Source organism: Terrapene carolina, unplaced genomic scaffold (genome assembly GCF_002925995.2).
Source record: "Terrapene carolina triunguis isolate 2854851 unplaced genomic scaffold, T_m_triunguis-2.0 Scaffold23, whole genome shotgun sequence".
Taxonomy (NCBI): domain Eukaryota; kingdom Metazoa; phylum Chordata; order Testudines; family Emydidae; genus Terrapene; species Terrapene triunguis.
This window is the reverse complement of record NW_020664374.1, coordinates 2,769,317-2,782,418: the sequence shown is the minus strand read 5'-3', so window position 1 is coordinate 2,782,418 and position 13,102 is coordinate 2,769,317. Positions and strand designations below refer to the sequence as shown.

Sequence of the window (13,102 nt, the reverse complement as noted above, 5' to 3'; positions counted from 1 at the left end):
GCGACATTGCAGTAGCTCTCAAGTTCTTAAAGGAACACTGTCCTACATATTTAAGCATATTTTATTTATCCGTTTAAGTCATCTTAGAAATATAATTGTCCCATATTTATCTTTTTCTTTTCTATTACTAATTTCTTGTAGTGTTTGAATATGACTACAGTTGTTTTTGATCATCTAGCCATACTAAAATGTTTTTGGGAATCAGAAAAAACGTGCTTATGTCAGCGCTGCTGCAGTGATAAGGTTAGATTTGTGCTACAGCTGGAAAACCTGCAGAGGGAAAGATTTAAAAAGGGAGCGGGGGAGTGGTAAAGACGGAGCCTTCCAAAATATAAACTCAGAGAGGGGATAGACTTTTTAAAAATTATTATTAAATAAATTAAATTACCACCTGAAGATTGCATTGGAGTAAACTTTTTTTAAAGGTGTATGTCAAATTTTGTGACTAAATTTGAAAATGCATATGAAAATAGAGTCGGGGGGGCAAAACCTGGCTTAGGACAAAGTATGACCCAAAAGAATCCCTGAACCACACTGAAACTGTTTTTTCTATCCTTTAAAATATTTGGGACTGTTTCACCCCAGGTGAAATCTCTCTCACAGCAACTTGGGGAGTTGCCTCTTCTGAGTGCACAAAAACTGGAGTTCCAAGACACAGCAGAAGGGCTTTGACAGCAACTGATTCTTTGGGCTTTTTTAACAAACTGGGGGCTATGGGAACAGGAGCTCATCTGTGGGGAGGTGGATGGGGGGAGGAGGCTCACGGGAAGCCTGCTGGGGTGAGACTGGAAGGAAGTATGTTGTAGGTTACTCTGAAGACTCTCCTTTGGGGAGGGAATTTGGAGGGAGGCAGGGCTCACAGGAGTGTTTTGGGGAGGGGATGTATGTCAGAGGTAGGCAGGAGAAGGCAGGGACTATTGAGGAGGTAGGGAGAAGGAAGGGAAGGCCCCTTTGAAAGGTCTGATAGTAGTTTACTTACCAAAATGAAGCTTTACTTTCAAGCGTTTAGTATTCTGAATTTGAGATTTCATTGCAGAAAGGAAAATGAAAGAATTTCACGGAGGTCATTTGAAAGCTGATTGCCTTGGAGATGGCCTTCAAATCTCTATATGTACTGGATGCGGGGGGTGGGGGTGGGGGAATATTCTAGTTAATTGTCAGAAAACAAGGCAGAAATTGAAAAAGCATTTTCATCAGATGAAAACAAAATGGCCTTGGCTAGACAATAAATAATCTGCTAAATATGAAAAACAGAATAACATAATTTTTGTTCAGTGAATACAGTAAGCAATGTGTGTAATGCATGCAGGCCCTGATCATTCAAAAACAAATACATGTGCGCAGAGCATAATCCAACTGAAGTCAGTGGGACACAAAGCACATAAAGTTAAGTGTGTGTGTATTTCTTTGCATGGTCAGGGCCAGAGTTTGTATTAAAAGTTCTATGAGAGAATGTAAAATTAAAGGTTATGCCGTAGCACACTGCTTGTTAGGAGGCATTTTTATAATGAACAGTAGCAGAGATTTCATTTAATAATAAAAACCCAACAGGCACTGTGCAGAAAATCATAGAGCCCAGCTCAGTTCTTTGAAAGAACAAATGTCATTAGTCTATACTTTAAACATACTATAGGTAGCAAATTTTGTGTTCTTTTAGACCTTTGGGACATGGTTGACAAGAGCTTTTAGCTAGGAAGCAGGATAGTTTTATAGAAAAGGAAAGGTAACCTTAAATGGAGAAATCCAACCCATTTTAAATTGCCTATGTCGACTTAATCTGTGTGCTAATTAATTTAGAAAGCCAGACCACATCACTGAAATGTGACATCTGCCATGTGAGCTCTTTTGAGATAGGATTTAGGAAGCAGAGATGGGGCCTAATCCTTTGTTAATCCTCTGCATTTACGAAATACATTTTATATCAAACAACCTTTGTTTCTGATGAGAGTGATGTAAGACAGCTGCAGAGGTTATATGTATGAATAATATTAAATACTTCCTAGTTACACCTATCCTCCCCAGCCTTGTACAAATGAAGGGATTTAATTAAAATTACTGTTAGCCTGGAAAAAAACCTAAACGTATTTATCTTGGGGATATTGTATATATTCAGATGATTCAATAACTTACAAATTTGCCTATTGCATTTATGTTCACAAATTAGTGGGAAGAAGGAATGCTGCAGACAAAGAAACAACATAATAAGCTTTCAGGGATTTATTATTAGGTATCATGTAAAACTGAACACTAGAAATATTTTCAACAAAACCTTTTTAGTGTCTCATTTGCTTCTCGTAGGTTGTTTATTGGAATAAACCAAAATAGGTAATATGCAGCTCTTAAGCCATAATTTCAAGTGCAGGTGAAAGATAGCAGCATGTGAAATGGGACCCACCTAAACGTTTGTTTATAAAGGAAGGCCTTGTTATAACACATACTCCTTTCACAGCGTATCCTTTATGGAGACTGGGGCTATGCAAAGGAAGCAGATTTTTTTTTTTTTTTCAGAGTGGCTGCAAGGAGCTCTATTACTTGGTGTGGATATATAATACCCAGTATTTTATTTTATTTTGTTATACAAAATATAAACCTTATCAAAAGACGATCAAAGTAACTTGATAATGGTGTGTAAGTACCTTGGTAGGGAGAAAATACCAAGTACTAAAGGGCTCTTTAACCTAGCGGAAAAAGGCATCACAAGAACCAATAGCTGGAAGTTAAAGTCAGACAGATTCAAATTAGATATAAGGTGCATTGCACTGGAAGCTCATCTTCAGTTGCCACTATGATCCCAAATCCTTTTCAGGGTCTCTGCCTTCCCGGATACAGTTCCATGTGTTATCCCACCCCCTGCCCCCGCCTTCTGTAGACATGGCTTGCATTCCTTGCATGAAAGATGCTACTAGAAAAAAAGTTGTACAAAGCTCTACAATTATATTCATCCTCAGTGAGCCAGTGCGGGACTTGATATCTACATCAACTTTTCCTTCTTGTTCCACTCCCCGTCTCACTCCACTATCTGCTGTTTTGGTAAAGGGGAAACTATTTCTGTTCCGTATGATTTTATCCACTTAACTAGATTTTTTTATCAGGTGATTTCAGTAAGTTAATAGATGTGTATATGATAACTATTGAAATAATTAGCCTTGACTCCTCAAAGGTTTTCACCTTTTTTTCTTTTCTTTTAAATAAATATATATATATGCATACACACACATCAGGTATCCTGGAATTTTTCCACCATCAGCTGAAGGACATTGTCGAATATGCAGAACTGAAGACTGTGTGTTTCCAGAATTTGCGGGAAGTGGGAAATGCTGTGCTCTTCTGTCTACTCATCGAGCAGAGTCTGGTAGGTGCTTAGGAAGTTACTTTAACACCTTGTGTATCCAAAAACGTTCTTCAAAAATCGCTGTCATTGATGCCTTAAGCTAAAACTACAGACATGACTTCGGAAAGTTTTCTTCAATTGTAAAACAATCTCCCTTAAGAAAAAATATCTTTTGGGTGCAGAAACATTGGTGAGTTCTCTCTTACAGCCTTGCAAAGCTCAGACTTGGTACCAATGTATGGACGTGGTTGAATGCTAAGGAGAACCTGGCCAACTCCACTTCTTTCTCAGCTCCCCTCGCAGTCCAGTTTATGGGTGGTTGGGGTGGGTCTGTGCATCCTGAAAGCTGGGGTGGGTCGGTGCACCTTATCTTCACAAGGAAAGGTAAATTGCCACAGTGGTAGCAGATGGACACAGAGAAGGTAGGGAAAATCAGTGCTAGAATAAAAGTGTGAAATAATCAGAAGAGAGCTTTGGCTCACAGACAAGGAGTACCCTCTCTTGGTCTACACAATATAAGCCCCTCTACTTAAAATTAAAATAGAATCATGACTGTACGGTTTATATTATCTTCTGCTAGCACTAACCACACAAGCTACTGAAATTGTCTGTAAAAACCCAAGAGCCTAAAAGAACACACTTGGTAAAACTCTTTGCCGCATGTTTTGTTGTTAGAGCTAGTGCAACATTTTTGCCATGAAACATGGCATAGTCTGCCTAAGAGAGTATGTAGTCCCCATCGCTTGGGACATTTACCACTTGACTGGGAAAAAAATGTAGAAAACCTACTGTGGTGCACAGTCCTGCATTAGCAGTGGGAGTGGATTAGGCCTCAAAGATTTTTCCCGTCTCTAACATCTGCAATTCTAGTGGACATTTTGAAATAAACTCATTTAGGGAAAGTAGAAAATTAAATCCTTGTTTCTCCATATACTGTCAATCATAGCTCAGGTGTTAATGCCATTGCTCTTCCTATGTAGGTTATTGAATATCAGTGAGATGGCACTGCACCAACCATGAATTTATGCATGCCCTCTTGCAACTCCATTTGATGGAAGAGTGCGTCTGAAAATATTTTACCAGTGAAAACAGATGCAACTTCCAAATCCCATATGTACTAAATTGGCTGTCTGTGGTTGCAATATTTTCAACACATTGTTCTCTATACCATGTAGTAATCTTATCCTGTGCTCCAGCTTTTGCTTAGTGTTTTTTGGAGGAAGGTGGTAGTTAGTTCTCTCTCTGTGTGGGTACTTCTGGTCTCCTATTGTCATAAAATCTGAGTGCCTCTCACGTATCTAAAAAGAGGAATAACAATGTGTTGGGTTTGTATTCCGTGATTCATGTATAGAAACTAATGTGGCACATAAGGTGGTCTTCAGGTTGTTGACGCCCTGAAATGGATACATCCTACTTATTTCTGTTTTAAAATTCTTGAGTTTTTGTTAAATTCCTATAGCCCTTTGTGGACAGGACAGATTGGTAGGGGAAAGGGGGATCACATATGGAATATTCCATTTGTTTTTTAAACTCAGAGTTTGTGTAATAAATGACTAGATGACAAAGAAAATGAGAGAGCTGTTTTTTTCTCTTTAGAAACACAAACGTTAGCATATCAAGAATTTATATGGCTCTATATTTAACTCAAGAACAGAGTGAACTGGCACAACAGACTTCATCAGTGAGCTCCTAGATGTTCTTAAGTACGCAATGTAACACAACATCACTATTAAGTAGTAGCTGAGGGCCAGGCAGTATATCTGCCAAGGCTGCAGTGGCAACTCAAACATTTTTTTATTTTTATATTTTAAATTGCCAGAGGATGTTGTGAAGGCCAAAACTATATAACAGGATTCAACAAAGAACTAAATAAGTTCAAGGAGGATAGGTCCATCAATGGCTATTACTAGGATGGACACGGATGCAACCCCGTGCTCTGAGTATCCCTAGCCTCGGTTTGCCAGAAGCTGGCAATGGGCGACAGGGAATGGATCACTTGTTGATTGCCTGTTATGTTCATTCCCTCTAAACCACCTGGCATTGGCCAGAGTCGGAAGACCGGATACTGGGCTGGATGGACCAGTGGTTTGACCCAGTATGGCCTTCTCATGTTCTTAGATAATGTACAATGGGATGTACGGTGTGGGGGCGAAGGTGATCAGGGCCAAAGACTTGCTGTGTGACCAAGTCGCTCTCTATCTTTTTGCTTCAGTTTTCCCTGTCTGTAAAATAAGGATACACAGGGATGTTGTGAGGTTAAATTATGTGCTGCTTTGTGACCCTCAGGTGGATACAAGGCAGTATAAAGGGGGAAAATGTTATAGGAGGCACAGGTGGCGACGCCTATAGTTAAATTTGTCTGACATTTTCCATTATAAGACCTTGTTCTTCTTTGAATGCTTGCTCATGTCCATTCCACGTTAGGTGCGCGCATGCTGCGTGCACAGTCGTCACAGATTTTCCCCTCAATGGTATCCGTCAGGCCGGCTCTAGCGCCCTCTGGTGCCACATGCTCGTGCGCCAGTAATAAGGGGCCCAGCCGGCCCTGTGCCCTCTCAGTTCCTTCTTACCACCTCTGATGATCACTGGAACAACTTCTCTTGCCTTGGCAAGGCATTCGTTGGTGGTTCTGTTATTCCATCCTTTCACAAGTTTAGTTACCTTCAGTTTATCTCTATTAGTAGGAGTGTTATATACTTGGATCCCCACGTGTTTAGAAGGACATCCTCTGCCCTTGGGGCCGGGCATGCCCCGGTATCTGGGCTTCAAACCCTGCGCCTCCTGCAGCACGCCCATGACAGTGGACAACCCGCACTTCAGGTGTCTGAAGTGTCTCGGGGAGACTCACGTATGAGAGACCTGCTGCCAGTTCAAGCCTCATACGAAAAAGGACAGGGAGGCTAAGCTAAGGTCCATCCTGATGGAAGCTGCACTCAGACCAGAGTCGGAGCCAAGCCAATCGGACTCTGCACTGAGTACCTCAGCATTAGTATGAAGTGCTCTTCCAGCGGCCACTCCTCTATGCCCACAAGCAGCACTGTCGACTCCACTTTGCTCACAAATGCCATTGAGTCCAGTGAAGCACCATCCTCCGAAACCGGGTGAACATTGTGGCGCCAGCGGGATCACGGTGCCATCCGCCCCAGAGACATTTGCAGTAGTCAGGGACCTGATGGCTCTCCTGGTTCCGCTGACACTGGCGGGGCAAGTTCTGGCACAGGCGAGGTCATCAAGCAGAAGGAAGCATGTTGCCCCGAGCTCCTATCCAGCACTGGTACCGACCAGAGGGAAACCGACCTGCTGATGTTAGCAAATACTTCCCTGCTCCAGCACCGTTCCCCGGACCCTCGGCACTGGCTGACGGAAGCGAGGGGTACCATCCCTCCGTGGTCCCCTCAAGCCAACTTGTCCTCAGAGTCAGAGGTGGAGTCCTGCACCCAACCAAGGGGCCAATACCAGTACACGACCTACGGTCCATCGGATCCCGGTGTGGGTGCTCCTCCAGGTGCCTGGCCCAGTGGGCAGTGGCCTTTTTCTGGAATCTGTTGGATTTTCCCCCGGTATCAGGACTGCCTTCCAGTCGTTTGTACTCGGTGGTGTCTGAGAGAAGGGCCCCTCTGCCCCACCATCTGGCACCCGACCCGGGCTCCAATACCAAGCCTGGTACCAATACTCAGGATTTGGGGCTGCATGATGTGGTCTGTGCAGAAGAAGAGGAAGAAGGCCCGCTGCCAGTGCAGGCCTCCTCCTCCCCAGACAAAGCTGTGTTGGGGCCAAGCGGCTCGGCATTGCAGGATGATTTTAGAGCTTACCAGGAGCTATTGGAAAGGGTGGCTTCTAAGCTAGGGCTGGAAGTGGAGGTGTTTAAAGAGTCCTCACACAGCCTGATCAACATCTTGGCCGCAGCGGCCCCGTCAAAGGTGGCCCTACCCCTCAACGAGGCCGTTATAGGTCCAGTCAGGTCTCTATGCCAGACCCCATCCTCTCTGCTCCCCCACTTAAAAAGAGTAAAGAAAAGTACTATGTTCCCGTCAAGTAGTATGAATACTTATATTCTCACCCCCTTCCTGGGTCCCTTGTGGTTGCAGCGGCCAATGAAAGAGAAAGGAAAGGGCTGCAAGGTGTGACACCTTCCCCCCTCTCCCCCCCAAAAAAACAAACCAACTGAAGGACTCAAAGAAGCTGGACCTGTTTGGTAAAAAGATTTATGCTACTGGTGGGTTACAGCTCCACATCTCCAACCAGAAAGGCCTTACTTGGGCGGTACAACTATAACATCTGGGACTTCATGTCAAAATTCAAGGACTCGCTGCCGCAGGAGTCCAAACAGGAATTCTCCGCTCTGGTGGAGAAAGGGAAGATGCAGCTGACATGGCTGCTAGAGCAAAGGCATCAGTAGTGGTCATGCAGGTTCAGCAGTCCATTCAGAACCTTCCGTTTGAGGGAAATTGCAGACGGATGCAAATTTCCATGGACTGAAAGATTCTAGAGCCACCGTCAGGTCCCTGGGCTTCTATGCCCCAGCATCTTAGGGAAAGCACTTAAGACCTTTGCACCTGGTCTGCTTCTTGGCTCTGCCGCCTCGCCGAGACCTGTTTAAGAAATGGGCAGAGGTTATGAGCACATGCAACTGCCATCTTCCACCTCAGCCTCATTATCGGGATCACACAAATATCCAGGAGTCCCCAAGCAGAATTTTTTTGAATGGGCACTTGAGGGTGTTATATCAGTTCCCATACCAGATCCTGCCCTTCCCCCCACCCCCCTTGTTTTCAGACGACTCTCCTATTTCAGCCTGGCGTGGTCCCTCATCAAATCAGACTACTGGGTGCTGAGAACAGTGGAAGAAGATTGCAGGTCCCCTCCGCAATCTTCCTCGACGGGCCCTACACATTCGGCTCCCAGGCACCGCGAGTCATCAAAGCACTCATTTTGACGAGACACTCGAGGTCAATATCGCAATCCCCCCTGCACTAGATCCAGCTACCCCCATTTTCCAACCACCTTCCTTATTTCCTGGATACCTGGACCCAGATCACCTAAGACTGCTGGGTTTTCAGCACAATAGAACTGGGTTACACGATCCGGTTCCTGTCCACCCCATCTTTCCATCCCCCCTCCCCGTCCCTCTTCAGTGACCCTTCTCATGAGCTCCTGTTGGAGTAAGAAGTCCAATCCCTCCTTTAGGTGGGAGCTGTGAAGGAGGTTCCCTTTCACTTGAGAGGAAAGGGGTTCTGTTCCCGCTAATTCCAAAAGCCAAAGCGTGTCTTAAGACTCTTTTTAGACTCATTTGGCCTTGACTACTGCAACATTCAGATAGTCCATTTAAAATGCTACTGCTAAGATCTTCCTGGCTCTTTGTTCTGACCACAGCACCCGTCTCTTGAATCTCTCCTCTGGCTCCTTTTTCTCCTCTCCAACTCACATAAACTTCTTGTCTACCTTTGCAACGTAGCCTCATCCTACCTAGCTGATTGACCACCCCCCTCCATTTCTCTGGCAGCATTCCCAGCCTTTACCACCCACCAGTCAACCTTCCCCATAAGCACCTTTATGCATGGGGGAACAGCTCCCTGACGCTATCCATACAGCCCTCCTTAGGCTAACCTTTGCCATGATGACTATGTTATTGTCTGCCCATCAGCAGGCAAGGATGTTATGACTGTCCCTCTCCTCCTCCTTTTTCCTGCTCCATTACTCTAATTTCCCCACTATTGCCATTCTTCTCTGCCCATTAAAAACACAAAAACCTGTCATTAACAAAGCTGTGCCAGTTCTTCATCGAATGTATTTGCTTATAGGTTTTTGTGAGGGAAGGAGGGCAAGGAGAGATCCAAGGCACCCCTGGTTTGTGCAATGTACTTGACCTACAGAAGCAACAACTGTGTGTGTGACACCCTCTAGTGTCCCGGAGCCCTACCCTTCATCTGCTTGTGTCTTTCTCAGATTGTAAGACCTCTGGTCGGGATTGCCTCCTATCTGTGTGTGTACAGGGCCCAGTAGTACCATGGGGCTCCAGTCCCAATTAGGCCTTTGGGTGCTACCACAATGTAAATGTACTACTAATACTACTACTACTACCAGCATCTAATTAGATGGACTGTTAGAGAATTTCACTCATTGTGGGTAAATTATTTAATTTCCTTGGAAAAGGGCCAGATCCTTGTTTGACTGAAATAAGTCATGGAACATGAAGTCGTCTCTCCTCTCTGGGGGTTGTTAAAACCATTAATGTCAATGAAATATAAAAATGAAAACATACTGTTTCTCAAATTTTGTTCTGAAGAGGCCTCAGATGAGTCTAGCTCTTATCTCAGCTTCTGCTCTTGGCTGTTTTATACACTGAGAACATACAGGGATTTCCAGAAGCAAACGCATCCAACTTCATGGATATTTTTTAATATTTGTGAAACAATTTTATTTTTTTTATTCCTTATATTTTAAAGATTTGAAATGTTCCATGCTGGGACCCCCCTCTCCCTTGCCATTAGTCTCCTGCATCTGAGACTTTCTTTCTGGGAGACATGTTTCTGGGTGATAATGGGTTATGGGAACAGTGTTGGTAAAAATAAAAGCATGACTCGCAGCTTTGTTCACATTTGTGTGTGTCTACACAGGATCTGTCTGCCACTTTAACACAGAACTTCCTCATTCTGCATTCGTCTTTTCAATAAATAGCCTCTGTCCTTTAAGAACTGCCAACTCTGGGTGGGAGTAGAGTTGCTGTAACTCTTTGTGAATCCAGGGTAACCCGCAGAAGCCAAATTGCTGCTAAGTACTTCTGTGAAAAGGGAGCCAAAAGCACCATGTGTTTGTTCTAACTGTAGGTACTTGGTGCCCTCTGGTGTCAGCCACTATTTGTTAGAGAATGTCCGCATGGTTTTAGAAGCAGATTTTGGTGCCCTTGACATGCTGCTGTTTTTTGACTCCTAAATGCTTCTTGTTCCTTTTTGTTCTAGTCGCTAGAGGAAGTGTGTGACCTGTTGCATGCTGCACCGTTCCAGAATATATTGCCAAGGGTTCATGTCAAAGGTATGGGCTGGACGAGCATTTGTTCTCCAGCAGTATTACCCCCGATGTTGCTTCCTTGTTGGTGAATTCATCATTCTGAAACTTTCTTACACAAGCGCTATTCATTTGCAACGACAGCAAATTCCTGAGTATCTGCAAGCCTGAAAATTGTACAGTACACAAAATAGCAAGAGGCCTATGCCTATTAACCAGGGCTCCCTGGGGTGGGGTGATCAAGAACGCTCTGTGCAGCACACTGGTGATATGCCCACCGCTGCCTCATCCCCACTTGGTGATGAGGTTGGAGAATGCTGGACTTGCTATGAGGTCCCATCTTCATATCAGCCTTGGCTTGTAGGTGTGCAAAATAAACTTGGGGATGGGGAGGTTTAGGGCTGGATCCTGCAAGGTGCTGAGTACTGTCTCTCTGATCCAGCAAAGCACAACCACATGCATGGTTGCCACAGACTTTTCACGTGCTTAAATGCTTTGCTGAAGTACCTTGCAGGATTTGTTCCTTCCAGTCTGTCTTCTCTTTTCCCCTTCCTGACTGCTGGAAGGTGAGCTTCTTCTGTTCCCCCATTTTATCCTTCTACCACTTGGGGGGGGGGCTTACTCTTTTCCTACTTCTGCCCCACTACCAGCAGCAGCAGATCTATCTGTGCCTCTGCTCAGAGGATTGACATAAATAACAAAGTGAAAGAGCCTTATCAGATTTATTGCAGTTACTCAGATCCCTGTAGACAGCCATCAGACTAACCAGATCATTGCAAATTTTATTCACCCACTCACCAGAGAACATTTCCTACTCACCAGTGGTGAGTGTTTGGGGGTTTTGGGGTTGTTTTTTTTAACCTTTCCCTACATAAAACACTTTCACTATAACTCCATCCTCTGGAGGCAAGTATTTTGCATGTGATAAGGATAATATTAATTGGCTTAGTATGCATGGGAGTCAAAGTATGTTAGAGACACCATAAGAGCCTTATTTTGAGGGCAGAAACTAGTTAATAACAAAATGAGTTTCACTGTTAGTTTTTGCCTGTATAGTTAGTTTCTTTATACTTTAATGTATAATGTAACAGTGTTAAAGGAATAAACCTGTCAATGGATACTGTGCATCAAATAAACTGCATACTGAAGAAAAAGCAAGCCATTTTGAATGAAATTACCTGCCAAAGGAATAATTTACACACACAACTCCTACTGTGACAAAAATAAACTGTAATAAAAACATGAATTTCTGTACCGCAATTTTCATTGTTTATAAAGTGAAGTCACCTAACTTTAAAGGATAATGTGGGGTTTTTTTTCTTTCAGAGGGTGAAAGACTTGATGCTAAAATGAAAAGACTAGAATCAAAATATGCTCCACTCCATCTTGTTCCTCTGATTGAAAGATTAGGAACACCCCAGGTAATGTCTTACATTTTGTGCCCCAGACATTTTATGCAGAAATATAAGTGCGCAAGCAACCGGAGACCCTGACAATATCAGTAGCCATGTCAGAATTACAAATGTCACACAAAAATTGTTCACACAACAGGGCCTCTAGTAAATCCATGGATTCAGTAAAGTTGGTCAGCAGCTTGTGTGCACAGGTGGCTTATTGTCTGAATGTTTGGGACAGTGCAGAAGTGACATTTTAGGTTTCAGGAGAGGATTAAAGTGTTAATTTCCATGTACACTATTGTGATATAATGTGTAAAGCAAAGGATTTGCACCCAAGGGGCTCCCAGTTCAAATTCCACCAAAAGCAACTGATTTGCTCTGTGACCTTTTAAAAAAGTCATTTATTCTCTTGTGATTCAGTGAACAAATTGGATAAAATCAGAACCTTTTTGGAAACCAACTGTTCTATTTGATCTGAGCTTTCCTGGAAAATGAATTACCAACAGAGAACATTCTTCCTCCTCCATGCCTTGACAGTGAGCTACTCTTGCTGTCCAGAGGCCGTTCTCCTCTGTGTCCTTGTAGAGTGTGTTTCATTCCCCATTTGCTTCAACAGCTGACAAACTCTCCTTGAGAGATAGGGATTTGGGGGGCCAAAAGGGAATGTTGTCAAGTATAGAGTTCAGACTACTTTTAGCACCATGGGTAGAGTTAGGTGAGCTGTGCTGAGCAAGCAACCCAGTCCCTACTGCAGAGATCTTACAATGGGAGGGCACAAGCTGGTACAATAGAGCAAGTATTGATTATAAATCTCAGTTTACTACAGGTGTACAGATCACTTCATGCTCACTTTGAAGCACATCAGCCTCTGATAGCAGCAGGCCAGGGAGTCAGTAATAAGTGAGGGAGGGACAGCAGACAACTGAACACACCAATTTTTATCTTCTGACTCATTTCAGTAAAAACAACCTTGCAAACGGTGGCGCAGTACAGCAGTGGCTGACCTTTCCACTCAGAAAGCCTTTAAAAGCTTCTCTTCCATTGAGTGGGTGAAAAAATTAACCCAGATATTTCATGGTTGGTGTTTTCTGGCTTCCATCTTCCACTTGACCCTTGACCCCAGGAGAATTCATGAACGTAGTAAAACCTTAAAAGCACTGGTTCAAAAAGAAAAGTCAACACTAGTGACCCAGCTAGTAATACTACTTTTGTTTAAACAACCCATTCTGAATTCACTCGAATGCATCTGCTCCAAGGCGAAGTGCAGAACTGGAATTGGGGCACGCAGGTAAACGGTCTTACAGTACTCTTGGGGTATGTCCACACAGCAAATTAAAACCCACCGCTGGCCCGTGCCAGTCGACTCGGG

At 43.7% G+C, this 13,102-nt stretch overlaps 1 protein-coding gene across 4 annotated transcripts in view; it reads left to right on the top strand.

Annotated features, from left to right (window-relative positions):
- Positions 1-13,102, top strand: part of LOC112110524 (cytoplasmic FMR1-interacting protein 1) — a 119,304-nt gene that overhangs the window by 100,894 nt on the left and 5,308 nt on the right. For all 4 annotated transcript variants that reach the window (XM_024205569.2, XM_024205568.2, XM_024205570.1 and 1 more), the window contains 3 exons: positions 3,222-3,352; positions 10,291-10,363; positions 11,663-11,757. In XM_024205569.2, coding sequence (XP_024061337.1) covers positions 3,222-3,352; positions 10,291-10,363; positions 11,663-11,757 — 299 coding nt within the window. The remainder of the gene's footprint in view (positions 1-3,221; positions 3,353-10,290; positions 10,364-11,662; positions 11,758-13,102) is intronic.